Genomic DNA, 26,499 nt, shown 5'->3' on the forward strand with positions numbered 1-26,499 from the left:
ATGAAACTTAGCAAGAAGTCTTCTTTCAATTGCAGTTAATAAATATACTGAATTATAGTGACCACAGGAAAAAAGGACAAAAAGTTCAAATTATCAATTTGAATTCGGCGATCTCTTAGTGCTGGCAGCTTTACAGCACGAGCATCAGCACCAGCGCTGCTTTAGCGCAGGCAGCTTTTGTCCTGCACCAGCAGCTGTGTTTATGTTTATGTTTTTGAGTGCAATAAATTGACTAGAAATATTAAACATACATACTTATATTGGCTAAACACATACATTCTTAAATAGTATTATATATATTAAAGTCTAAATGTTTGCACAACACGAGTAACGGGTATAGCGAATAGCTTTCTTTGAAAGGAGTTATCTTTGTCGGGCAATTGCAACTGTGTACAATGTAAATGCATACAAATGTATATGCTTACATACATACACACATACGCCATTGCACTATGGGGTTTTTGACCTGTTTTTGTGGCATTAATTAATAACTCGGTCAGTTTTGGAGATATCGACATGAAACTTTACCAATCGTCATTATTTGTCCCTAGGCACATATAGTGTGAAAATCGTTTGGATCAGGAAACAATATCCTATAGCTCCCATAGGAACGATCGGTTAAAACTAAAAAAAAATTAATGAAATTTAAGGAGCTAAAATTTGTTGCTCCATGCCTATAAAAGTGGATGATAATAAGTGCAACAAAAGCAAAAAGAAAAAATTTCATCAAACTCAAAACTCATCGGCAGCCACGGATACATATCGACTAACAATTCGCCAGTTTGTAGGCAAAATGATTCGAATTTGTCCAAATTGACGGGCAACTGACAGGACAAACATATCAAAATGATCCTCATATTATAAATAATTTGTTCATCAAACATTGTATAGCCTTTTCTTGCTCAAGCCGGCCCTTCTCGCTATTGCAAACAGCAACCAAGTCGGCGTTGGAGAAAGTGAGGTTATCTAAGAAAAATTCAAATTGCACCAATAGTGCGGAAAAGTGCACAATGAGACTAACAGATTTTTGCTCAGAATTGACAAGGCTACAACATACACTTGGACGCATTGAAAACTAATGCAAACTTCTACTTCAAAACTCTTCCCAAAGTTGAAATTTGTTCCTCAAAATTCAGCTTAAGGTGCATTTATAAAATGACAAAATATTAGTATAAACACGCATAATTAAAACAATTAATACATTTAACATATAGTACAAGCCTGTGAGATCAGTTTCCATTATTTTTTTTTCTTTTCAAATTGTGTTTTACACGAATAAATTAATTTCAAAGAACGCTTTGAAAAAATTGCAAACTTAGCGCTGGTGCTTTCGGATGCAACAGCTGACTTTACAGCTGTTATGCTAACATATGCTGTTAAGTATTAACATTTTGAGTATGAGGCATAACAGTTTGATGTTCTGTTAATGCATTCCCATTTTTTTTTTTTTAATTAGAGCACTTTTAAACAAGAAAGGAAAGCTAACTTCGGGCGGAGCCGAAGTTGATATACCCTTGCAGAATATTCTATAAATTATATTCTCCAAAATTATTCATATGATGCATTCTTAATACTTAAAAAAAGTCCCAACTTCCTAACTTTAAAAACAACAAAGTTATGTCATTTCCAATCGTTCAGTTATATGGCAGCTATAAAATATAGTCGGCCGATCCTTATGAAATTTGGTAGGTCGGATTGATTAACCAAATATAAAATCCATAGAAGATCCCAGCCTCCTAACTTTACAAACACCAATGTTATGGCATTTCCGATCAATCAGTTATATGGCAGCTATAAGATATAGTCGGCCGATCCTTATGAAATTTGGTAGGTCGGATTGATTAACCAAATATAAAATCCATAGAAGATCCCAGCCTCCTAACTTTACAAACACCAATGTTATGGCATTTCCGATCAATCAGTTATATGGCAGCTATAGGATATAGTCGTCCGATCCTTATGAAATTTGGGAGGTCGGATTTATTAGCCAAAAATAAAACCCATAGAAAATCCCAACTTCCTAACTTTAAAAACACCAAAGATATGGCATTTCCGATCGTTCAGTTATATGGCAGCTATATGATATAGTGGCCCGATCCGGCTCGTTCCGACTTATATACTACCTGCAATAGAAAGACAACTTTTGGGAAAGTTTCAAGCAGATAGCTTTAAAACTGAGGGACTAGTTTGCGTAGAAACGGACGGACAGACGGACAGACGGACAGACGGACAGACGGACAGACGGACGGACAGACGGACATGGCTAGATCGACTCTCCTGGTGATGCTGATCAAGAATATATATACTTTATAGGGTCGGAAATGTCTCCTTCACTGCGTTGCAAACTTTTGACTGAAATTATAATACCCTCTGCAAGGGTATAAAAATGACTAAATGCCACATAAAGTGGTCAAAAACCCCATAGTGCATTGTTTGACTCAGACCTCCAATTTGGCTAACTAGATTTGATTTGCATAGTTCTTGGGATATAGTTCGGTATTGACAAATGAAAACCATCGCAATTTCCTTTAATAGAAATCCTTATCGAGAATTAACGTTGACTCTGTTGAGCACCTTGGCCAGCTGTTCGAAAGTCATCCGTTAGATGGCGCCATGAAAGGCGGAAATGTAGGCGCTAGCCAGGCTTAAGCGTTGAATGGGTTTTGGGCAAACTTTTATTAGGCCAATCGATATTTATTGACGAAACAAATACATATCAATTAAAATTTTCATAATATTTGGGCGTCAGAGGGGGCGTGGCACCATTGTGAAACAAACTTGCAAAATGCCAATCTTCTAGCTTTTATAGTTTCCGAGATCTCAGCGTTCATACAAACAGACAGACGGACAGACGGACATGGCTAGATCGGCTTTATAAGGTCGGAAAGGCTTCCTTCTACCTGTTACATACTTTTGCACGAATACAATATACCCTTTTACTCTACGAGTAACGGGTATTATCATATATAGTAATTTTCAACGATTTCAAAACTATGGGCTTACTTTTACAAAAAAGGGTCAACTTTATCATATAGCTGCCTTGGGAACTCTTCAAAAATTTATCTGAAAATAGCTTTATTTTATTTGATCATCGAAGTCAAAATCTAGAATATTTCATTTTTGTAAAAGCGGCAAGGGTATATAAACTTCGAATGGCCGAAGCATGCTTTCTTTCTTGTTTTTTGTTGGTTCAAAATTATTGTTTTAACTAATCATGTTTTTCTGAGCAATCGTGATTAATAATTTTTTTTAGTCTATATCAATTAGATTCCTCAGAATCAAATTACAATCCGGAAAATAATGGAGTTTAATGTTTACTGGTCGACGTAGTTACTATTGTGTTATTCATCGAGTGGCTAAGTAGAGGTGTTTAATAAAATCTCCCCTCCCCACCAAATCATTGATCAAATAAAGTTCGTTAGAATTCATTTTATTTTTGTGCGAAATGTTAGTCCCGGACCACTCCTTAGTAGGAGATGCCAGTGTTGGACTTGATCCAATCCAGGTAGCTGGTCAGACGGGTGAAGGCAGCGGGGTATCCCTTCTCGCAACCGGCAGCGGCACCGAAGGAGGTCAGACCGACCTGGGTGGTGGTGCTCTTGAGGACCAGAGGACCGCCGGAGTCACCGTTGCAGGTGGACTGGCCGTTGGGGGTGGCAACGCAAATGTTGGAGCTGGTCACGATCGAGGTGCCGTAGGTGTTGGCGCACACGGCGTTGGTGATGACAGTCAGGTCGACGTACTGCAGGTTGGTGGCAACGGAGCTGGCGGTGTCGCTGGTGCGGCCCCATCCGGAGGCGACCACGGTCTCACCGGTGTAAGTCGAGTAGGAGCTGGCGATGGAGGGCAGCTTGACGGCGCTAATCCTGCTGCTGCTGGCCACGGCGGCGATCTGGATCAGGGAGATGTCGTTGAGCAGCTTGGCGCTGTTCCAGCCGCTGTGGATGATGATTTTGGAGCTGGCGATGGTCTGGGTAACCTCAGCGGAGGTACGCACGGTGGCGCCCAGGTAGACGGTCACGGACTGAACTCTGCGCGGTTAAGAAGATCAATTGTTTAAGAAAACCTGTACATCCTGCCAGACCAGAAAGGACACTCACCCCTCGGTACAGTGAGCAGCAGTCAGCACCCACTGGCTGCCGATCAAGGAGCCACCGCACCAGGCGCTGGACAGAGCGCTCAGCTTCAGGGAGAGTCCCACCTGGTAGGGGAACTGGCCGACGGCGGCGTTGGCTCCTCCGGTGATGCGGCCCTCGATGCTGCCCACCACGGGCATCTCACGGCTGCGGTGACGCAGCTCCGGCTCCGGAAGGGCGGAGGCGGCCACGGCCAAGGCAAGGATGATCAGGAACTTCATCTCGGTGATTGTTGCGTGTTCAGTGCAGGGAACTCAACTGCTCTACCATGGCCCGGCAAGGGTCTTTTATAGTGGAGAAATCGCGTCTGCGATTAGGTTGCATTTCACAAATAGAGCTCCCGTGATTAGATAGGGCCACCAAAGTCGGTTCGAACCACCTTATCTGTCGAGATTTGTGCGGAAGATATGAATGAATGAACTTCAGCCACACGGCCACCAACATTACTTTCCCAATCCAAGGGTATTAATCCCGATACGGATCTAATCTGGACACTGGGCCTCAGGTGGATTTCCAGATTTTACGGGTGCGGTACTGAGAATCGAGCATGAGGTTGCCAATTAAATTGATTAGTTTTATACACACTGCGAATATAAAATTGGCAAAGGTTTGCTTTGCTCTTCAGCGGGTGACGTGTGCCGTTTTCTAAGATACGCAATATAGTATTTGGGCACTATCTTATCGACTGTCTAAAGTGAGAGAAATTGTAAGCCAGTAGTTTAGATGCGTTGTATGTACGGTGTGTTTACCTTCGTTAAAGGTCAAGGAGGGGGGGTTTAGTTGGTCAAGCCTGCACTAGCAGACTGCTCTGATTTTTAAAGCCCATTTTGACAGCTGAATTACAGAGCTTCACAATAAAAGCTAAATCATTCCGCTGTGAAACATTTGCCCATTGAGTGCTATTTCAATTTATAAACAAACAAAATTCAGTTGTTTTCGCAAACCGCAGCCGTTCTTTATCAACGATTGCCGCGTGATTTGATGACGCGTTTGACTGACCACATCGCTGCGGTTAATAGCCAATTCAGAGGGCCAATTAAAGACGATTAGCTGAAATGGGGAAGAGTGCTATTGCCCACGCGGCACCAACAAAAACGGACACTCAACCCGAAGACGATTTCAAACGCAGTGCCAATTTCAACAGCAATTTCCATGAAAATGCTTTTTTCTTTTTGTGCTTTTTATTAAGCTCCCCAAATTGACTTGCTCTGCTGAAATGCCAAAATGTTTATTGTTATTTATCGGCAACAATTTCCATTCAAGGGAAAACAACCACCCATAAAAGGGACCATTTGCACCTTCCCTTCTCGGCAGGAACCTGTCTCGATTTCATTGCTCAAATTGGTTTTATTGTCTGGCCCGACTATATTGTTTAGCAATTAATGGGCTGCAATTAGGCGTTAATTGCATTTAGTTGGCCATTGCCGTTTGCTGTCGGATCCATGGCAAATATGTGGTTATCCTGGCGTAGACAGTGGGTGCCCCCACCTCGCAACCCTCGGCGCTGCCGAACGAGGTGACCCCGATCAGGTAGCTGTCATTGCGCCATTGGTAAACCAATGGCCCACCGGAATCGCCGTTGCATGCACCCCGTCTGTCTCGTCCATCGGTGCACAGGTGACGTCGCTGGCTAACCAATCCTGGCAAGAAGTAGCAGATGCAGCGTTCCTGGAAGATCACCTCCACATCCAAGTACTGAAGAAGTCGGGTGTCATTCCCCGCCGCATCTCCCAAGCTGCCCCAACCCGAAAGGGTCACCACTTGACCCTCGAGAAAGTTTCGATGCATAAACTCGCCAGCGAGCTCAATAGGTTGCACTCTATCCGAGGTTGCGACTTTCCGAGGCAGTCGTATCAAAGCCAAATCATTGTATCCCCCGAACCCCAAGTATCCAGGATGAACGATGAAATCTCGATGAGTGACCACAAACTCTTGGGCGGTATCTTGCATATCGGCGAATCTTGTGGCACCCAAGTAAATCTTTGCCCCAATGCCATCGGTCAAACAATGGGCTGCAGTCAAAACAAATTGAAGGGTGATGAGCGAACCACCACACAGTACCTGATCGCTACCACTCAGCTGAATAACCAGACCCACTTGATGTGGAAACATGCCACGTGTAGCCAGTTCTCCGCCAGCTATTCGAGTGTTTATAGGAGATGTCTGGTTATCCTCCGCTTCAAATTTCTCGCAGCGAAGACGCCAGTTTTCATAGCCCAGCTGCCAACGTCGCTCCATGATTGCTTCTTCATCAGGAGAAGATTCCTCAGCAGTGTCTTCAAAACTATCCTGCCAATTTTGACTTGATGTAACCAGCAATGGAAACAGAAGGCAGAGGAATGCCATCAATGTCTGGCATTGCGTCATCATATCACTAGAAAAGAATAAAAAGGGGGTTACCCCGTTATTGCTTAGATTCTGGTGATGTGTCGTTATATTATTTAATATATGAATTATTTTACCATAATGACAATAATTAGATTTGGCATGTGAAGAGGGTACCCCTTACATTATCGAATTGTATGTTGAATGAAACTTATGAATGAAATCGGGTTTGTCATTTTACCAGTGAATTAAATGCTGATATCTGGTGCTGTAATGAACCAATCCAACTTCTGGTCTGAGTGGCCCCTTCATGTGAAGTACTAAGGTTGTTGTTGTTTTAGCTGGTGTTTTTATAGCCAGCGATTGTGGCATCATTGCGTCAACGTCTTTTGGCCCGGCACGTGTCCGCTTCGTCTGTTAATTGAATTTGCCTGGCCCAGTGCAAATTATACCTCCGGAGACGGGAAGAGCAGCAGATGTTTGGCATTCAATTCCTCAAGCTCCCGTGTAATTGCCGCACGTTTCGGCGATTATGTTGCTTAGGCCTTCGACTCCCTTTGGCCGACTGCAGTTGCCTTAATTGCTTTCGACCCATTCAGTGAGTCGACGGGCTTTCAATCCCATGGTTTCTGTTTAGCCCCCAATGCTGTCCATAATGTCTGGGTCGGGGTCTTTATATTTATTGACTGCCTCCCGCTTTATCAACACTTTATTTGTTATTTGTTTAATTTACTGCACGCCTCAACTTGCATTTCAACATATGAAAAGGTCATTGATAGTGTTCCGGATCTTATTGGTTTTAAAGTATTACAAACCAAGGCCCAATACTTTATAATGGTCATAAAGCTTGCATTACAGTAAGATTATAAGTTAAGAGTGTATTTATTTATTTGATTGGAGTTGGCCATATTTGTAAAGGTTTTACTTAAAGAGCTTCATAACAATAACTTAGTCAAGTAATAATTTGATCTAAGTTATTTAACATACTTTGCAACTAGTTAATTCCATTTATTGTTTAAATAAGTCTATTTATGTGGAAGCTTAAAACTAAAATTATATGTAGCTTCTAAATAGTCCCAGAAGTTTATAGTTATAGTCTCATTTTCCCAACCATGTTTTAAAAATGCGATAACTTTTTTTATAATATTTTATATTTTTCCAAGTTTGCAGTTTTTTTAATTTCCCAAAGCTTAGACACCGGAGTTGGTCTTGATCCAGTCCAGGTAGCTGGTCACACGGGTGAAGGCGGCAGGGGCGCCGATCTCGCAGCCGCCGGCGGATCCGAAGGAGGTGATTCCGATGAGGGTGCCAGCCAAAGCCAATGGGCCGCCGGAGTCACCCTGGCAGGTGGAGGAGGCGTTGGGGGTCTCCACGCAGATGACGTTCTTGGTCACGATCAGGCTGCCGAAGGTCTTCTGGCACACGGCGTTGTCGATGACGGTGAGGTCGACGTACTGCAGCTTCGAGGAAACGGCGGAGGCGGAGTCGGAGGTCAGGCCCCATCCGGACGCAACGGCGGTCTGTCCGGAGTAGGTGGAGTAGCTGCCGGCGATGGCGGGCAGGGCGATCTTGTTGACGGCGGACGAGAAGGTCACGGTGGGGGTCTTGATCAGGGAGATGTCGTTGCGGACGGTCAGGGACAAGTAGCTCTCGTGCTGGATCCACTCGGAGCTGGCGATGGTGTGGGTGAACTTGGGGCTGGTGCGGACGGTCGCTCCGAAGTAGACGGTCACGGACGAGCCACTGGAAAGCGGAATCCCCTTATTAGCCACGATTATTTGACAAAAAAAACAAAGCCCACTTACCCATCTGTGCAGTGAGCAGCAGTCACCACCCAGCTGTTGGAAATGATGGAGCCACCGCACCACCAGCTGCCCTTGGAGCTGGAGAAGCTGAGTCCCACCTGGTAGGGGAACTGGTCGGCCACGGCGTCCTTGCCGTTGGTGATGCGTCCTTCGATGGAGGGCAGGGCGGTCCTGTCACGAGGATGCTCAATGCCGGACTGGGGCAGGAGCGAAGCGGAGGCGGAGGCCAGGGCCAGAACCAAAACAACGAATACCTTCATGCTGATGCTTGATCAAACTAGGAGTGATTTTCCCTTGCGAATGAGGCCGCTTTTATAGCCGGCCCGTTGGGTCTTATCTTAATAGAACGCTGGCCAAGTCCACTTAACCGTTTTGATTATATTTCGCAGACATTAATATCAGTTTTTTTATTTCGACGCATTTGTAATATATTTCAAGTTTGATAAGATTTTACTTTTGTATTTGCTTATCAATCATTACGAACTTCCAACTTGTGTTTATAGCAGACAATCCAATTAATCAAAGTAGCAAACAAAACATTTTATTAAAGATCAGACATAAAGCTGGTAGAATCATAATCTCTTTATTACTTTATCTTTACAGTCTGACTGTGTATTAATCATTTAAGTAATCACTATAATTGTGTAACTTATTCCAAAAGACTTTGATGCTTTCTATAGCTTTGTCTACTGATATATCCCATTTTAAGTGCCTCGCTCGTGCCCATCCACTATGGTTGAGCGACGTGCCATATAAATGATTTCTATCTAACTATTTTGGTTTCTATTAAACAATAACGAAGAAGCTTAAGGTGTGCTCATTTTATTTTACAAAAAAGTAACAGAACTGGTAATCTTCTAAGCCGAAACTCCGGAGTTGGCCAGGATCCAGTCCAAGTAGCTGGTCACACGGGTGAAGGCAGCTGGCTCGCCAACCTCGCAGCCATCGGGCGATCCAAAGGAAGTGATGCCAATCAGGGTTCCATCCAGAGCCAGTGGGCCGCCAGAATCTCCCTGGCAGGTCGATGTGCCCTTCGGGGTGGCAACGCAAATGACCCTGCTGGTGACAATCAGACTGCTGAAGGCCTTGAGACACTCGGAGTTCTCAATAACGGTAAGGTCGGTGTACTGCAGATCCTTGGCCACGGCGGAAGCGGTGTCGGAGGTCAGGCCCCATCCGGAGGCAACTGCCGTCTGTCCAACGTAGCTGGAGTAACTACTGGCGATGGCGGGCAGGGCGATCTTGTTGACGGATGCGGAGAAGGATACGGATGGGGTCTTGATCAGGGAGATGTCGTTGCGCACAGTAAGGGAAACGTAGTTGGCATGCTGGATCCAGTTGGAGCTGGTGACGGTGTAGGTGAACTGGGGGCTAGTGCGGACCGTAGCTCCATAGTAGATAGTCACGGAGGAGGCACTGAAAAATACAACTTTACTTATTCATATCCTTTCGGGGTTAGTATAGTCAACTTACCCGCTGGTGCAGTGGGCAGCCGTCAACACCCAGGAGTTATCGATGATGGAACCACCGCACCACCAACTGCCCTTTGATCCGACGAAGCTGAGTCCCACCTGGTAGGGGAACTGATCCACCACAGCGTTCTTGCCATTGGTGATGCGACCATTAATGGAAGCCACCGAGGTCCTGTCACGAGGATGAATTGGAGCGATCTTGGGCAGGAGCCCGGCGGAGGCGGAGGCGATGGCCAGGAGCAAAACTACGAAGACCTTCATACTGATGGTTGATCGTTTAGTGAATGATTTCCTCTACTAATCAAGTCCATTATATACCCGTCCTGAAGGGTCTTATCTGGAAGATCGCTGGGCAAATCCCCACCCAAACGCTCCGATAGTATTTCTAGAAATTTAAAAGGGGAAAATCCACAGGCGTTTTTGACCACCTGACAATGAATAGATAATAACTATGCCTTTTCCTCCAAAATTGAATTATTCCTATTGGTTTTAAAGTAACCCAATTTTGTAGCTTAAGAGTTACAGAATGCATTAGGGTAACCAAAATAAAGCATTGTTGCTGTCCGTTCCGTTTGCCCAAAAATAGATTTATTTTTCATATATTGTAAGTATATCTAACAAAATATTGCCCAAGTTTCAAAATTAAATTAAAATTAGTCGTTTCAAATATGTATATGTTTTTCTGGAAACGATTTAATTTTTTTATAATCCTAGCTCCTAAAGATAATATCTAATCGATTTGAAAAGTTTTGTGAATATTATTTTTTCAAGCATATTTAAGTACAATCCCGAATTGAAATATTTTCGTAATATTTTAAACACATAAGCAATATGAGCTGATTATACCCGTTACTCGTAGAGTAAAAGGGTATATTGTATTCGTGCAAAAGTATGTAACAGCTAGAAGGAAGCGTTTCCGACCCTATAAAGTATATATATTCTTGATCAGGGTCACTAGCCGAGTCGATATAGCCATGTCCGTCTGTCCGTCTGTCTGTCCGTCTGTCTGTCCGTATGAACGCTGATATCTCGGAAACTATAAAAGCTAGAAGATTGGCATTTTGCATGCAGCGCAAGTTTGTTTCAAAAAGGTGCCACGCCCCCTTTAACGCCCACAATCGCTTATATACGATTTTAAAAATTTAAATATTTCGGAAAAGTAAAAATGCAGTTTTATTGTGTTTATCAATACCTATCGAAATGTAGAAGAAATTTTTCAAATCGGACCATTCGTTAAAAAGTTATGCGTGATCAAAGTTTCTATCTCCATCTCCCTCGCACTCCCTTTACCTGAGTAACGGGTATCTGATAGTCGGGGCACCCGACTATAGCGTTCTCTCATGTTTATACCCTTGCAGAGGGTATTATAATTTTGGTCAAAAGTGTGCAACGCAGTGAAGGAGACATCTCCGACCCTATAAAGTATATATATTCTTGATCAGGATCACCTCCTGAGTTGATATAGCCATGTCCGTCTGTCCGTCTGTCTGTCCGTCCGTCTGTCTGTTTCTACGCAAACTAGTCTCTCAGTTTTAAAGATATCGAACTGAAACTTTTCACACACCCTTCTTTCCCTTGCACGCAGTATATATGTCGGAACGGCCGGGATCGGCCGACTATATCCTATAGCTGTCATATAACTGATTGATCGGAAATGCCATAACTTTGGTGTTTGTAAAGTTAGAAAGCTGGGATTTTCTATGGGTTTTATATTTGGTTAATCAATCCGACCTAGCAAATTTCATAAGGATCGGCCGACTATATCCTATAGCTGCCATATAACTGATTGATCGGTAATGCCATAACTTTGGTGTTTGTTAAGTTATGAAGTTGGGATTTTTTATGGGTTTTATTTTTGGACAATCAATCCGACCTATCAAATTTCATAAGGATCGGCCGTCTATATCCTATAGCTGCCATATAACTGATTGATCGGAAATGCCATAACTTTGGTGTTTTAAAAGTTAGGAAGTTGGGATTTTTTATGAGTATTAAGAATGCATCATATGAATAATTTTGAAGAATATAATTTACAGAGTATTCTGCAAGGGTATATCAACTTCGGCTCCGCCCGAAGTTAGCTTTCCTTTCTTGTTTTTTATTGATTGTGTTTACTTATATGTACATTTATTACGGTATGTAGAACAAAATATGTAAAATAAAATATTTGAAACAAAGCCGAATTTTCCACAAACAAAATTTGTCAAAGCAATACTTAGATAATCACTGACTTAGCCATAATTTATAATCAGTTGAATTGTGAAGGGATTTGCCCATTAGTTAATATTGATAAGAACACAATAACCCTCTTCAATTGATAAGTATCGAATGAAGTGATCAGCATGGGGGTTTTTCTTGAAAGGTTCTATCCGTTGCATGCATAATCGCTAATACCTGGGTTGTGACAGAAAGAATGAGTATCCACTACGGTTTCTTATTATTATCCCTCTAACTCTTGCAAAATATGTGAAGCAGTGCAGCATGTGTGGACCAGTGCAATCAAGTGAGCAACACGACAGCTATACCTCATCACATTGAACAACGATGTCATCCTAATGAGGAGTCCAGTTAAACTTTCTCGCTTTCAATCAACAAGATTGCTCTGCCCGCCAACTCCAGTATATACTAAATAATGGTCTGACTGTTGCCTCCGGAAACTACTGGACCTGCGACACCGATTTGTCTAATAGTTTTCTTCTTAGGACGTCGACAAAAATGCCATTCCTTGTTGGATTACATTGCTTTTCTGCTTAGAGAAATTTTTATACCCTTGCAGAGGGTATTATAATTTTGGTCAAAAGTGTGCAACGTAGTGAAGGAGACATCTCCGATCCTATAAAGTATATATATTCTTGATCAGGATCACCTCCTGAGTTGATATAGCCATGTCCGTCTGTCCGTCTGTCTGTCCGTCTGTCTGTCCGTCTGTCTGTCCGTCTGTCTGTTTCTACGCAAACTAGTCTCTTAGTTTTAAAGCTATCGAGTTGAAACTTTGCCCACACCCTTCTTTCCTTTGCACGCAGTATATATGTCGGAACGGCCGGGATCGGCCGACTATATCCTATAGCTGCCATATAACTAATTGATCGGAAATGCCATAACTTTGGTGTTTGTAAAGTTACGAAGTTGGGATTTTCTATGGGTTTTATTTTTGGCCAATCAATCCGACCTACCAAATTTCATAAGGATCGGCCGACTATATCCTATAGCTGCCATATAACTGATTGATCGGAAATGCCATAACTTTGGTGTTTGTTAAGTAAGGAAGTTGGGATTTTCTATGGGTTTTATTTTTGGCCAATCAATTCGACCTACCAAACTTCATAAGGATCGGCCGACTATATCCTATAGCTGCCATATAACTGAACGATTGGAAATGCCATAACTTTGGTGTTTTTAAAGTTAGGAAGTTGGTATTTTTTATGAGTATTAAGAATGCATCATATGAAAAATTTTGGAGAATATAATGTACATAATATTCTGCAAGGGTATATCAACTTCGGCTCCGCCCAAAGTTAGCTTTCCTTTCTTGTTATACCCTTGCAGAGGGTATTATAATTTCAGTCAAAAGTTTGCAACGCAGTGAAGGAGACATTTGCGACCCTATAAAGTATATATATTCTTGATCAGCATCACCAGGAGAGTCGATCTAGCCATGTCCGTCTGTCCGTCTGTCCGTCCGTCTGTCCGTCCGTCTGTCCGTCTGTCCGTCTGTCCGTCTGTCCGTCCGTTTCTACGCAAACTAGTCCCTCAGTTTTAAAGCTATCTGCTTGAAACTTTCCCAAAAGTTGTCTTTCTATTGCAGGTAGTATATAAGTCGGAACGAGCCGGATCGGGCCACTATATCATATAGCTGCCATATAACTGAACGATCGGAAAGGCCATAACTTTGGTGTTTTTAAAGTTAGGAAGTTGGGATTTGCTATGGGTTTTATTTTTGGATAATCAATCCGACCTGCCAAATTTCATAAGGATCGGACGACTATATCCTATAGCCGCCATATAACTGATTGATCGGAAATGCCATAGCTTTGGTGTTTGTAAAGTTAGGAAGTTGGGATTTTCTATGGGTTTTATTTTTGGCCAATCAATCCGACCTACCAAATTTTATAAGGATCGGCCGACTATATCTTATATCTGCCATATAACTGAACGATTGGAAATAACATAACTTTGGTGTTTTTAAAGTTAGGAAGTTGGGACTTTTTATGAGTATTAAGAATGCATATGAATAATTTTGGAGAATATAATTTATAGAATATTCTGCAAGGGTATATCAACTTCGGCTCCGCCCGAAGTTAGCTTTCCTTTCTTGTTTATATATACGATTCATAACAAATAAAAGGCAATTGCAACCAAATGTGCTATTTATTTTCATATCTGGCAAAAGCTGACATTAAAAAAGAATAGTAAATTGAATCTGGAATTCGATGCATTACTGTAATTATGTATATACACTAACAGAAGAATAAAATAATTTAAACATATGTTTCTTTTATGGTTCATTATTAAAATCATCCCATTTTTAAAAAAAGTTCATTAGGCTTGGTATTTAAACTACCAAATTTACTTTTCTCATCGTAATTTCTTTAAATTGGTACAATTACATTATAATGATAAAGCATCCAAAACATTACTTGTGATAATATTCACTTTTATTCCCAAGCTGTATTAATTGTTGTTAAAAGAAATACAAACATTAAATATGTTCATTTAGTAATTTATTAACCCGAGGCTTATAAACCTGTACAATTTTTAGAAACAAACTTAGACGGAAACACCGGAGTTGGTCTTAATCCAATCCAAGTAGCTGGTGACGCGGGTGAATCCAGCTGGGGCTCCAATTTCGCAGCCATCTTTGGATCCGAAGGAGGTAACACCAATCAGAACGTTGTCCAAGGCCAATGGGCCGCCGGAATCTCCGCTGCAGATGGAGGTGCGGTTGACTCCGTCCACGCAAATCACTCGGCTGGTGACCACCAAGCTGCCATAGGCCTCCTGGCACACGGAGTTGGCGATGACCGTGAGATCGGCGAACTGCAGATCCCGGGCCACCGAAGAGGAGGTATCGGAGGTCAGGCCCCATCCGGAGGCGACGGCCACTTGTCCGACGAAGGTGGAGTAGCTGCTGGCGATGGCGGGCACTGCGATCTTGTTCACGGAGGACGAGAATGTGACGGACGGGGTCCTGATCAGGGAGATGTCGTTGCGGAGAGTGAGAGACACATAGCTGGCGTGCTGGATCCAGTTCGAGCTGGTGACGGTTTGGGTGAATTTCGGGCTGGTACGGACGGTGGCACCATAGTAGACGGTCACGATGGAGGCACTGGATAAGAAATACTCCTGTTAACCTAGATCCTCTGGGGAAAGTAAAGTGAACTTACCCGCTGGTGCAGTGGGCAGCCGTCAACACCCAGGAGTTATCGATGATGGAACCACCGCACCACCAACTGCCCTCTGAGCCGCTGAAGCTGAGTCCCACCTGGTAGGGGAACTGATCCGCCACAGCGTTCCTGCCATTGGTGATGCGACCTGTAATGGACGGGGTCGAAATCCTGTCACGAGGACGCACTGGCAGAGTTTGCGGCAGGAGTCCAGCGGACGCGGAGGCAAAAGCCAGAGCCAAGAATATGAAAACCTTCATGCTGATCGTTGATCTTTCAATGAATGATTTCCCCCACAAGCTTGTGCTTTTTATACCCGTCTTATTTGGTCTTATCTCCTGTAGCTGTTGGGAATGGTCTTTATTTATTATTGAAGTTGTAAATTTTGACATAGTCCAAGTATAAGGTAGGTGAAAATCCCTATCTGTTAAATTGATTAGTGATAAGACCTCTGTTAAAATTGTATCATGTTTAGGCAGTAATTATAGGTATCTAAGCAACAATTTAATGATTAAGAGATTGAATTAATAAGTCTCATTTAAAAAATGTTACATTGGAAGGGAATAATACAAAGTTTATGGTTTCAAACTTTTAAAGATTTTACACCGTTTTTTGTTAAATTGTAATTTAATATTAAATGATGAATAAATTACCTTAAGAAAAATTAAATATCAGTAATTTATGAGCAATACAATTTAGTTATCATGGGTTTTTTACAAAATGGCTTAATGAGAACACTGAAGTACCAAGGGATTAAGATCATAAATCGAAATCATTTGGGGATTCGCCCATTAACTCATGATAAGCCGATTAAGGTTGGTATATAACAACCTCAATGAGCAAGGGAAAGACATTCATTGAACGCACAACGATCACCATGAAGGTCTTTGCAGTTTTTGTTCTGGCTATTGCCTCGGTGTCCGCTGGTCTCCTGCCTCAGACTCTACCTGTGCATCCTCGTGACAGGATGTCGACCGCGTCCATCAGTGGTCGCATTACCAACGGAAAGAATGCTGTGGCCGATCAATTCCCCTACCAAGTTGGACTCAGCTTCCTTGGCTTGAAGGGTAGCTGGTGGTGCGGTGGTTCCATCATCGACAATTCCTGGGTGCTGACCGCTGCCCACTGCACTAGCGGGTAAGCTGTCCTCGTCTTAATGAATAGAATAGATTATTAAGGAGGATCCTTTTTCAGTGCCTCCTATGTGACCATCTACTATGGAGCTACGGTCCGAACTAGCCCCCAGTTCACCCAGAAAGTCGCCAGCTCCAACTGGATCCAGCATGCTGACTACTACTCGAAAACCGTTCGCAACGACATCTCCCTGATCAAGACCCCATCCGTATCCTTCTCCGCTTCCGTCAACAAGATCGCCCTGCCCGCCATCGCCAGTAGTTACTCCAGCTACGTTGGCCAGACCGCCGTTGCCTCCGGTTGGGGAATGACCGCCGATACGGAGACCTCGGTCACCAAGAACCTGCAGTTCGCCGACCTGACCGTTATTGACAACTCCGTGTGCCAGAAGACATTCGGAAGTTTGGTGGTCACCAGCAGGGTCATCTGCGTCGCCACCACCAATGCCATCTCCACCTGCCAGGGCGACTCTGGTGGTCCCTTGGCGTTGGATGGTACCCTCATTGGTATTACCTCTTTTGGAGCGGAGGATGGATGCGAGATTGGTGCCCCAGCTGCCTTCACCCGCGTAACCAGCTACTTGGACTGGATCCAGACCAACTCTGGCATCTCTGCTTAAAGTTTTCCGTAGGAACTTCTGCATTCGGATGAGAGATAATGAAAAGTTTTAATAAAATATCAGATTATTCATAATTTGGTTTAACTTAATGTTTTAATAGCTTTCCAAGGATTTGGTATTTATACCCGTTACTCGTAGAGTAAAAGGGTATATTGTATTCGTGCAAAAGTATGTAACAGCTAGAAGGAAGCGTTTCCGACCCTATAAAGTATATATATTCTTGATCAGGGTCACTAGCCGAGTCGATATAGCCATGTCTGTCCGTCTGTCCGTCTGTCTGTCTGTCTGTCCGTATGAACGCTGAGATCTCGGAAACTATGAAAGCTAGAAGATTGACATTTTGCATGCAGATTCTAGGAGTTCCTACGCAGCGCAAGTTTGTTTCAAAAAGGTGCCACGCAACCTTTAACGCCCACAATCGCTAATATACGATTTTAAAAATTTAAATAATTCGGAAAAGTAAAAATGCAGTTTTATTGTGTTTATCAATACCTATCGAAATGTAGAAGAAATTTTTCAAATCGGACCATTCGTTAAAATGTTATGAGTGATCAAAGTTTCTATCTCCATCTCCCTCGCACTCCCTTTACCTGAGTAACGGGTATCTGATAGTCGGGGCACCCGACTATAGCGTTCTCTCATGTTTTAATCTGACATTATTAAACATTTGGAGGACATAATTTTTTGAATTTTTTAATGGTTCGTGTGCCTGTTTGGAGTTAAAGTCGTCTTCATATATTCTCTTTTTATACTCTTGCAGACGGTATAAAAATTTTGGTCAAATGTGTGCAACGCAGTGAAGGGAAAATCTCCGACCCTATAAAGTATATATAATATATTCTTGATCAGGATCGCGTCCTGAGTTGATATAAGCATGTCCGTCTGTCTGTTTCTACGCGAACTAGTCTCTCAGTTTTAAAAATATCGAATTGAAACTTTGCACACACCTTCCTTTGCACGCAGTATATAAGTCGGAACGGCCGGGATCGGCCGATTATATCATATAGCCGCCCTATGACTGATTGATCGGAAATGCCATAACTTTGGTGTTTGTGGGTTTATTTTTGGCCAATCAATTCGACCTATAAAATTTCATAAGGATCGGCCGACTATATCCAATAGCTGCCATATAACTGAACGATCGGAAATGCCATAACTTTGGTGTTTTTAAGTTAGGATGTTGGGATTTCTTATGAGTATTAAGAATGCATCATATGAATAATTTTGGAGAATATAATTTACAGAATATTCTGAAAGCGTATATCAACTTCGGATCCGCCCGAAGTTAGCATTCCTTTCTTGTTAATTGATGGATCTGAAATGCTGCTAAGGGACGGAAGCAATTGTCTAGACCAAGACCTTTATACTGATCAGGTTAGGTAAATGGAATTAAAACAAGAGAGAACGCTATAGTCGGGTGCCCCGACTATCAGATACCCGTTACTCAGGTAAAGGAAGTGCGAGGGAGATGGAGATAGAAACTTTGATCACGCATAACTTTTTAACGAATGGTCCGATTTGAAAAATTTCTTCTACATTTCGATAGGTATTGATAAACACAATAAAACTGCATTTTTACTTTTCCGAAATATTAAAATTTTTAAAATCGTATATAAGCGATTGTGGGCGTTAAAGGGGGCGTGGCACCTTTTTGAAACAAACTTGCGCTGCGTAGGAACTCCTAGAACTGCATGCAAAATGCCAATCTTCTAGCTTTTATAGTTTCCGAGATCTCAGCGTTCATACGGACAGACAGACAGACAGACGGACAGACATGGCTATATCGACTCGGCTAGTGACCCTGATCAAGAATATATATACTTTATAGGGTCGGAAACGCTTCCTTCTAGCTGTTACATACTTTTGCACGAATACAATATACCCTTTTACTCTACGAGTAACGGGTATAACAAACTTAGTTTCACTATAAGCTTCTGGGGTGTCTTATAAGTTATATAGAATTTCAGTTTTGAACTAAATAAACTTATTTAAACAATCAGTTGAATTAACTTGTTGTCAAATAAGTTAAAAACTTAAGTTAAATTATTACTTAAATAAGTTATGTAAATAAGTTAGTACTTATTTTACCCTTATTTGATTATGAAGCTATGGTCATCTTTAATCACATAAAAAAAACACTTATAATGTATTATCTTAAAACCAATAAGCTTGGGAACGCTATTAATGACGTTTTCATATGTTGAAATATAAGCACATATATATTTAAGGACCCTTGGATTATTAAAACCAAACAGATTATTTGGTCACCTAAGCTGAAGATGAAGGCGACTTTAACTCCAAACATCCAGACGAACACAAAACGATATATATTCTGTTGCTTTGCAATCAAGAATTATGTCTTCAAAATGTTTAATTTGTAAGATTACAAATCAATTCCTCGGCATGCTTTTAAAACCATAAGTTAAGCAAAAATATGAATAATCTGATATTTTATTAAAACTTTTCTTTATCTCTCATCCGAACATTAAGCAGAGATGCCAGAGTTGGTCTGGATCCAATCCAAGTAGCTGGTGACCCGGGTGAAGGCAGCTGGGGCACCGATCTCGCACCCATCCTTCGCTCCAAAAGAGGTAATACCAATGAGAGTACCATCCAACGCCAAGGGACCACCAGAATCGCCCTGGCAGGTGGAGATGGCATTGGTGGTGGCGACGCAGATAACCCTGCTGGTGACCACCAAACTTCCGAATGTCTTCTGGCACACGGAGTTGTCAATAACGGTCAGGTCGGCGAACTGCAGGTTCTTGGTGACCGAGGTCTCCGTATCGGCGGTCATTCCCCAACCGGAGGCAACTGCGGTCTGGCCAACGTAGCTGGAGTAACTACTGGCGATGGCGGGCAGGGCGATCTTGTTGACGGATGCGGAGAAGGATACGGATGGGGTCTTGATCAGGGAGATGTCGTTGCGGACAGTAAGGGAAACGTAGTTGGCATGCTGGATCCAGTTGGAGCTGGTGACGGTGTAGGTGAACTGGGGGCTGGTTCTGACCGTGGCTCCATAGTAGATGGTCACGGAGGAGGCACTGAAAGATACAACACTTCTTATCCATATCCTTAGGGGCTTAGTATAGTCAACTTACCCGTTGGTGCAGTGAGCTGCCGTCAATACCCAGGAGTTATCGATGATGGAACCACCGCACCACCAACTGCCCTTTGATCCGACGAAGCTGAGTCCCACCTGGTAGGGGAACTGATCCACCACAGCGTTCTTGCCATTGGTGATGCGACCATTAATGGAAGCCACCGAGGTCCTGTCACGAGGATGAACCGGAGCGATCTTGGGCAGGAGCCCGGCGGAGGCGGAGGCGATGGCCAGGAGCAAGACTACGAAGACCTTCATACTGATGGTTGATCGTTTAATGAATGATTTCCTATACTAAACGAGTCCGTTATATACCCGTCCTGAAGGGTCTTATCTGGAAGATCGCTGGGCAAATCCCCACCCAAACACTCCGATAGTATTTCTACAAATGTTAAAGGGGAAAATCTTAAGGCTTTTATGACCACCTTAGAATTAATAGATAATACCTACGCTATTAAATTGACTAAATTTGGTAGTTTAATACTTTTAGAATACATTATGGTAACTTATTACGTTGTTAAGGCTTACAAATCAATGTAAGTCATTAACATAAATGTTCTTCAACTCCAAAATAAAGCATTGTTGATTAATTTATTCAAATTCTTTATGATGGATATAAGTTATATAGATGTAAGTAAGCTAAAACTATTGTTAAACACTCGATTTATATTTTACCAATTTTTAGGGAGTGATTTCTTTACAATAAGTTTATTAGAGGGACAACTTTAGTTTGCATAAAATATTGATTTCTTTAGCATAAATTGTAAGTATATCTAACAAAAAATTGCCAAAGTTTCAAAATGAAATTCAAATTAGTCGTTGCAAATGCGTTTCTTTGGAAACGACTTAATTTTTTGCGGGATCCTTAAGATAATAATGAAACGATCTTAAAAGTTTTGTGAATATTTTTTTCAAGTATATTCAAGTACAATCCAGAATTGAAATATTGTAAACACATTAGCAACAATTATTTTATCTTATTTTTTATTGATTGTGTTTATTTATATGAATATAATGGTATGTAGAACAAAATATATCAAATTAACTATTTTTGAAAATAAAGCCTAAATTTCCACAAAAAAAATTTCTCGAAGCAATACATAATTTATAATCGTTAGCCATAATTTATAATCAGTTAAATTGTGTAGGGATTTGCCCATTAGTTAATATTGATAAGAACACAATAACCCACTTCAATTGATAAGTATCGAACGAATTGATCAGCATGGGGGTTTTTCTTGAATGGTTCTATCCGTTGCATCCATAATCGCTAATACCTGGGTTGTGGCAGTGGGAAGTGAGTATCCACTACGGTTTACCATCCTTCTAATTTTTCCGAAATATGTGGACCCGTGCCACACCGTTACTACCTCGAATTGTAGCACATTGAGCAACGATATTTTCCTAATGACAATTCCAGTTAAACACTCTCGTTTTCCATCAACAGGATTGCTCTGCCCGCCAACTCCAGTATATAATCAATTTACTCCGGACAGAACGTTGCCACCGGATGGTACTGGACCTGCGATATCGATTGTACTAATTGATTTCTTCTTAGAACCTCGACAAAATAGTCATACCTGGATTGGTTTTTCTGCTTAGAAAACTTTTTGTATATATACGATTCATTACAAATAAAAGGCAATTGAAAACAAATGTGCTATTGATACTAAAAAAGAATATTCAAATGGACCTGGAATTCTATGCATTACTGTAATTATGTACATGTAGTAACAGAAGAATAAAATAATTTTTAAACAAATATATGTTTCGTTAATAAGGTCATCCCATTTTTAAGAAATCTTAATTAGGTTTGGTATTTAAACTACCAAATTTCGTCTCACGCCCAACATTCTGTCCCCTTTTCTCAACGAAACTTCTTAAAAACTTTAAATTTTAATTTGTTTTCTAACATACATACATGCTTTAAGCTTTTCTTGACTGATGATTATGTTTACCTATATATACGACTATGCATATGTTAATTTTTAGCTGTATTTACAGTTCTTAAAAGAAATGCAAACATAACATTTTTTACTTTGGAAGTATAAAAACTAGAGTTTATTGGTAAAAAAAAAGTTTGATTTTTAAGATTTTAGAGCGTTTTTTGGAAAATTTGAATTTAATTTAAGTAATGAATAAAATACCTTATAAGTTAATCAGCAACTTATGGCAGCAATACAATTTAGTTATCACGGGTTTTTTACAAAATGGCTTAAAGAAAACACTTAAGTACGAATAGATTAAGATCATAAATAAAAATCTTAATAATCGATTTGGGGTTCACCCTTTAGGTCATGATAAGCCGATTCAGGGTGGTATATAATAACCTAAATGAGCAAGGGAAAGACATTCATTCACAGTACAACGATCACCATGAATGTCTTTGCAGTTTTGGTTCTGGCTATTGCCTCGGCGTCCGCTGGTCTCCTGCCTCAGACTCTACCTGTGCATCCTCGTGACAGGATGTCGACCGCGTCCATCAGTGGTCGCATTACCAACGGAAAGAATGCTGTGGCCGATCAATTCCCCTACCAAGTTGGACTCAGCTTCCTGGGCTTGAAGGGTAGCTGGTGGTGCGGTGGTTCCATCATCGACAATTCCTGGGTGCTGACCGCTGCCCACTGCACTAGCGGGTAAGCTGTCCTCGTCTTAATGAATAGAATACCTTATTAAGGAGTATCCATTTTTAGTGCCTCCTATGTGACCATCTACTATGGAGCGACCGTCCGAACTAGCCCCCAGTTCACCCAGAAAGTCGCCAGCTCCAACTGGATACAGCATGCTGACTACTACTCGAAAACCGTTCGCAACGACATCTCCCTGATCAAGACCCCATCCGTATCCTTCTCCGCTTCCGTCAACAAGATCGCCCTGCCCGCCATCGCCAGTAGTTACTCCAGCTACGTTGGCCAGACCGCCGTTGCCTCCGGTTGGGGAATGACCGCCGATACGGAGACCTCGGTCACCAAGAACCTGCAGTTCGCCGACCTGACCGTTATTGACAACTCCGTGTGCCAGAAGACATTCGGAAGTTTGGTGGTCACCAGCAGGGTCATCTGCGTCGCCACCACCAATGCCATCTCCACCTGCCAGGGCGATTCTGGTGGTCCCTTGGCGTTGGATGGTACTCTCATTGGTATTACCTCTTTTGGAGCGAAGGATGGGTGCGAGATCGGTGCCCCAGCTGCCTTCACCCGGGTCACCAGCTACTTGGACTGGATCCAGACCAACTCTGGCATCTCTGCTTAAAGTTTTTCCTAGGAACTTCTGCATTCGGATGAGCGTTAAAGAAAAGTTTTAATAAAATATCAGATTATTCAAAATTTTGTTTATCTTAATGTTTTAATAGCATGCCGAGGAATTGGTATTTTTAATCTGACAATATTGAGCATTTGAAGGACATAGTTTTTTAATTGTTGATTGAAATTCAACAGAATCTTTATTGTTTTGTGTTCGTATGCCTGTTTGGAGTAAAAGTCGTCTATATCTACTTAAATTTGTTATACCCTTGTAGAGGGTATTATTATTTTGGTCAGAAGTTTGTAACGCAGTGAAGGAGACGTTTCCGACCCTATAAAGTATATATATTCTTGATCAGGATCAATAGGGGAGTCGATATAGCCATGTCCGTCTGTCCGTCTGTCCGTCTGTCCGTCTGTTTCAATACCGTTTGCGAGCTCAGTTTAAAAGCTAGCGATCTGAAACTTTCACAGTCGTCCTAAAACAAGTGTACGCAGATCAAGTTTGAAAACCGCCCCGATCGGATGTTTATATCCTATATCTCCCATAGGAACAATCGGATATAACTTGCAAGAATGGAAGATATTTCGCGCAGTGTAGAAGCTATTGACATAAATCTTTCCAAATCTTATTTTTTTATGCGTACCTTGATCAGAGTAAAAGCGCGTGACGATCGGACGTCTATATCCTATAGCTCCCATAGGAACAAAAGTGTAAAATCGGTTAAAATTTAATGATTTTTAGGATATTTCACGCAGTATACAAGCTATTGACATGAATCTTTCCAAATCCTATTTTTTTATGCATACATTGATCAAGGTGAAAGCGCGTGCCGATCGGACGTCTATATCCTATAGCTCCCATAGGAACAATAGGGTGAAATCGGTCCAAATTTGATGATTATCAGAATATTTCGCGCAGTGTGTAAGCTACTAACATAAAATTTTCCAATTCTTATTTATTTACGCATATCTTGATTAGGGTAAAAGCGCTTGCCGCTCGGAAGTCTATATCTTAAAGGAGATAAGAAAAATTGTTAAAGGCTGCGAAAGCATCCCTTTTTTTCTATTTGTATATGACATTTTTGCAGTATAAAAGCAATTGACTTGAAACGATGCAAATCTAGTTTACTTATGTATACCTTATTCCTTTCGCTACTTTTTCACTTTTAGCAATTTCGTCAAAGTCTGCAAGGGTATTAAAACTTCGGCTTGCCGAAGTTAGCTTCCGTCCTCGTTTTTTTTATATTTTAGTGCGTTAGATGGTCGAATAATTGTCACTAAAGCAGAATGATCCTTTTGGTTTTCTAACACAAATTTGGTCAATAAGTTATAATCCAAGGGTCTTTAAATAGATATGTACTGAAATATGTTTTTTTTTATTTTTAATAACGCTGTTTTGTTTTTGCAATCAACGTGGTTCGGGTTAGCACATAATCGCTGATACTGATTAGTTTTTCTATCAGTCAATTAACGGCTATACAAATCGTAATTATACTTTTGGAAATTCCCTGAAAATATAGTAGATTATTTTACCGGAACTTGTCGTATAATCTTTTAGAAAGCTTAAGTCCGTATCAATAAAAATCTGGATTTTGTTATCAACTTATGTTTGTTTGAGTTGGGAATTTCAAGTTCCAGCGGATATTTTTATGTGGGCGATACCCGCAATTACTGTTATCTTAACTTGGGGATTTCCATATGGATTTAGATTAATAAAAATATTTTATATTAATTGTGCGGTTCACTTTCAAAACGCCTCTGTGTGTATTAAAATTTCTTTTAATTTTTAACAAGTTAACTTGAAACTACCACAGCCGTAGGCTAAAAACAAGATTATCTTGGATTTTTCAATATCGAACAATGTGTAGTACGCTTTTTTTACCATGTTCAAACTTTATTTTAAATTGTTGCTGAAAAACTGTATTGCCTGAACTGATATTCTTTTGGCTTCTCGATTTGCTACAGGAAATGGCCGCCGAGTACTTCAGTATTGTTTGACTTCCATCCAATGACGGCCGCATCATCGAACTTTTGTTTGCTTTTTGTTCAATTTTTATTAGATACCATTTGTTTGCGTGCCATGACTGTTTTGCTACTTGAGCCGAACCTTCGGGTTCGAGCTCTGTTTTTATGTTTATGCGGAAATCTGCAGAAATTGTGTCAATATCAATAAAATTAGATTAGTATCGACGAGGACGAGGACGACATTGGCGATGGCGGTGGCGGCAACAAACAAGCAGCCGAAGTGTGGCAGGCAACAAATAAAGTCCCTTCCTTTCACTGCCGCTTCCTTCCTTAAGCCAATTCCATGTGTTGTGGGCTGCTTCCGTTTTCAGGCTCACTTCCTGTGCGTCTTGTGGGTGGATGTGTATGTGACAACTGTTTAAATGCCTTGAAATTGTTGCAATTTTGATTCATCCCAATTGGGTAAAGTTTTGGCCGGGCCAAAAGCGTAGGGCCCCACTTAATCTCAGTTAATTTTCTTAATGGAAAAGTTTTTCTCAGTTCTTTTCATTCATTCGCTCCCTTTTGACTAGGCTCAAAAATTGCTTTTCACTTAATTCTCCTACGGGGGAACTGGTGGATTTTTATGTGGCGACCCAATTTTCATAATGCGCAAATTAGAAAAGTTTTTCGCTTGAAGTTTACCCTGCCATTTTCTCGCATTGAATTTCCACTCCGCTTAAAGCTGTTTTCCCCTATTGATTTCGCATTCACAACATTTTCGAGGCATTATCGCAGGGCTTTTCATTTTCCCACACCCCCAAAACAATAAACAACATGAACAATTGTGTCTCCATTTCTCATCTGGTGGCGTAATCTTTTATATCAACACTGCCGCGGCGCTCCAACACTTTCCACTCGATGTCCAACTAAGAAAAACATTTGCACAAGGATCACAGCGAAAATGGGGAAAAGCGGGAAAAGTGGGAAAACCCGGAAAAGTCAGGGAGGGGAAAGAGGTCTTCACTCCTCGCCGACTGAATCACGTGACGAATGATTGAGTGCACTTCTGTGTGCGCTTTTTCACTTAAAATGTGCGATTTCAATCACTAAAAGCAAAGGTACACATCGGAAAATCGAATCAGCCATGGCTGATGGAGTTCCTGGAGTGGTTACCGCACTGGTTCCTTGTCCTTTTTTTGCCACTCGAAGGAGGACCATTAACCGCAAGGTGGGCAAAAACAAAAGACATTCGCAGTGCATTTAAAAGCGGAAGCGGAAGTTGGCAATAAAAACGCTGAAACAAGTTATGTGCAAAATGTCCGGGACACG

General features: G+C 41.5%; 7 protein-coding genes across 7 annotated transcripts; 2 read left to right on the forward strand and 5 right to left on the reverse strand.

The window, feature by feature from the left end:
• Positions 1–3,414: 3,414 nt before the first annotated feature.
• On the reverse strand, positions 3,415–6,503 carry LOC123037386. The gene is made up of 4 exons (XM_044457695.1): positions 5,625–6,503; positions 5,081–5,186; positions 4,101–4,389; positions 3,415–4,031 (listed from the first exon to the last, which is right to left on the reverse strand). Exons 1-4 carry the CDS (start codon positions 6,501–6,503, stop codon positions 3,467–3,469), a joined length of 1,839 nt encoding a protein of 612 aa, XP_044313630.1. The 3' UTR covers positions 3,415–3,466.
• Positions 6,504–7,639: 1,136 nt separating this feature from the next.
• Positions 7,640–8,559, reverse strand: LOC123037439 (serine protease 1-like). The gene is made up of 2 exons (XM_044458103.1): positions 8,267–8,559; positions 7,640–8,204 (listed from the first exon to the last, which is right to left on the reverse strand). Exons 1-2 carry the CDS (start codon positions 8,524–8,526, stop codon positions 7,652–7,654), a joined length of 813 nt encoding a protein of 270 aa, XP_044314038.1. The 5' UTR covers positions 8,527–8,559; the 3' UTR covers positions 7,640–7,651.
• A 513-nt stretch (positions 8,560–9,072) lies between these two features.
• Positions 9,073–9,999, reverse strand: LOC108041737 (serine protease 1-like). Its single transcript, XM_017119742.2, has 2 exons — positions 9,740–9,999; positions 9,073–9,682 (listed from the first exon to the last, which is right to left on the reverse strand). The coding sequence occupies exons 1-2, from the start codon at positions 9,997–9,999 to the stop codon at positions 9,124–9,126; spliced, it is 819 nt and encodes a 272-aa protein (XP_016975231.1). The 3' UTR covers positions 9,073–9,123.
• A 4,443-nt stretch (positions 10,000–14,442) lies between these two features.
• LOC108041733 (serine protease 1-like) lies at positions 14,443–15,385 on the reverse strand. Its single transcript, XM_044458105.1, has 2 exons — positions 15,123–15,385; positions 14,443–15,064 (listed from the first exon to the last, which is right to left on the reverse strand). The coding sequence occupies exons 1-2, from the start codon at positions 15,380–15,382 to the stop codon at positions 14,506–14,508; spliced, it is 819 nt and encodes a 272-aa protein (XP_044314040.1). The 5' UTR covers positions 15,383–15,385; the 3' UTR covers positions 14,443–14,505.
• Positions 15,386–15,996: 611 nt separating this feature from the next.
• LOC123037387 (serine protease 1-like) lies at positions 15,997–16,875 on the forward strand. Its single transcript, XM_044457696.1, has 2 exons — positions 15,997–16,259; positions 16,317–16,875. Exons 1-2 carry the CDS (start codon positions 16,000–16,002, stop codon positions 16,873–16,875), a joined length of 819 nt encoding a protein of 272 aa, XP_044313631.1. The 5' UTR covers positions 15,997–15,999.
• Positions 16,876–19,319: 2,444 nt separating this feature from the next.
• On the reverse strand, positions 19,320–20,239 carry LOC108046273 (serine protease 1-like). The gene is made up of 2 exons (XM_017125877.2): positions 19,977–20,239; positions 19,320–19,919 (listed from the first exon to the last, which is right to left on the reverse strand). Exons 1-2 carry the CDS (start codon positions 20,234–20,236, stop codon positions 19,361–19,363), a joined length of 819 nt encoding a protein of 272 aa, XP_016981366.1. The 5' UTR covers positions 20,237–20,239; the 3' UTR covers positions 19,320–19,360.
• Positions 20,240–22,351: 2,112 nt separating this feature from the next.
• LOC108046274 (serine protease 1-like) lies at positions 22,352–23,304 on the forward strand. The gene is made up of 2 exons (XM_017125878.2): positions 22,352–22,614; positions 22,672–23,304. Exons 1-2 carry the CDS (start codon positions 22,355–22,357, stop codon positions 23,228–23,230), a joined length of 819 nt encoding a protein of 272 aa, XP_016981367.1. The 5' UTR covers positions 22,352–22,354; the 3' UTR covers positions 23,231–23,304.
• The last annotated feature ends 3,195 nt before the right edge of the window (positions 23,305–26,499 follow it).

This window comes from Drosophila rhopaloa, unplaced genomic scaffold (genome assembly GCF_018152115.1).
Source record: "Drosophila rhopaloa isolate 14029-0021.01 unplaced genomic scaffold, ASM1815211v1 contig_163, whole genome shotgun sequence".
Taxonomy (NCBI): Eukaryota; Metazoa; Arthropoda; class Insecta; order Diptera; family Drosophilidae; genus Drosophila; species Drosophila rhopaloa.

Bases quoted from the DNA above. Each gene is read 5' to 3' on its own strand.
- LOC108041737 (XM_017119742.2), bottom strand. From the start codon at position 9,999: ATGAAGGTCTTCGTAGTTTTGCTCCTGGCCATCGCCTCCGCCTCCGCC. The intron at 9,683-9,739 runs GTAAGTTGACTA...TGTATTTTTCAG, and splicing joins GCTGCCCACTGCACCAGCGG to TGCCTCCTCCGTGACTATCT.
- LOC123037386 (XM_044457695.1), bottom strand. From the start codon at position 6,503: ATGACGCAATGCCAGACATTGATGGCATTCCTCTGCCTTCTGTTTCCA. The intron at 5,187-5,624 runs GTGGGGGCACCC...TCCCCATTTCAG, and splicing joins GCAGCGCCGAGGGTTGCGAG to CTAATCGTCTTTAATTGGCC. The intron at 4,390-5,080 runs GTTTGCGAAAAC...AGAGCAGTTGAG, and splicing joins GTTGATAAAGAACGGCTGCG to TTCCCTGCACTGAACACGCA.
- LOC108046273 (XM_017125877.2), bottom strand. From the start codon at position 20,236: ATGAAGGTCTTCGTAGTCTTGCTCCTGGCCATCGCCTCCGCCTCCGCC. The intron at 19,920-19,976 runs GTAAGTTGACTA...TGTATCTTTCAG, and splicing joins GCAGCTCACTGCACCAACGG to TGCCTCCTCCGTGACCATCT.
- LOC123037387 (XM_044457696.1), top strand. From the start codon at position 16,000: ATGAAGGTCTTTGCAGTTTTTGTTCTGGCTATTGCCTCGGTGTCCGCT. The intron at 16,260-16,316 runs GTAAGCTGTCCT...ATCCTTTTTCAG, and splicing joins GCTGCCCACTGCACTAGCGG to TGCCTCCTATGTGACCATCT.
- LOC108046274 (XM_017125878.2), top strand. From the start codon at position 22,355: ATGAATGTCTTTGCAGTTTTGGTTCTGGCTATTGCCTCGGCGTCCGCT. The intron at 22,615-22,671 runs GTAAGCTGTCCT...ATCCATTTTTAG, and splicing joins GCTGCCCACTGCACTAGCGG to TGCCTCCTATGTGACCATCT.
- LOC108041733 (XM_044458105.1), bottom strand. From the start codon at position 15,382: ATGAAGGTTTTCATATTCTTGGCTCTGGCTTTTGCCTCCGCGTCCGCT. The intron at 15,065-15,122 runs GTAAGTTCACTT...TTTCTTATCCAG, and splicing joins GCTGCCCACTGCACCAGCGG to TGCCTCCATCGTGACCGTCT.
- LOC123037439 (XM_044458103.1), bottom strand. From the start codon at position 8,526: ATGAAGGTATTCGTTGTTTTGGTTCTGGCCCTGGCCTCCGCCTCCGCT. The intron at 8,205-8,266 runs GTAAGTGGGCTT...TCCGCTTTCCAG, and splicing joins GCTGCTCACTGCACAGATGG to TGGCTCGTCCGTGACCGTCT.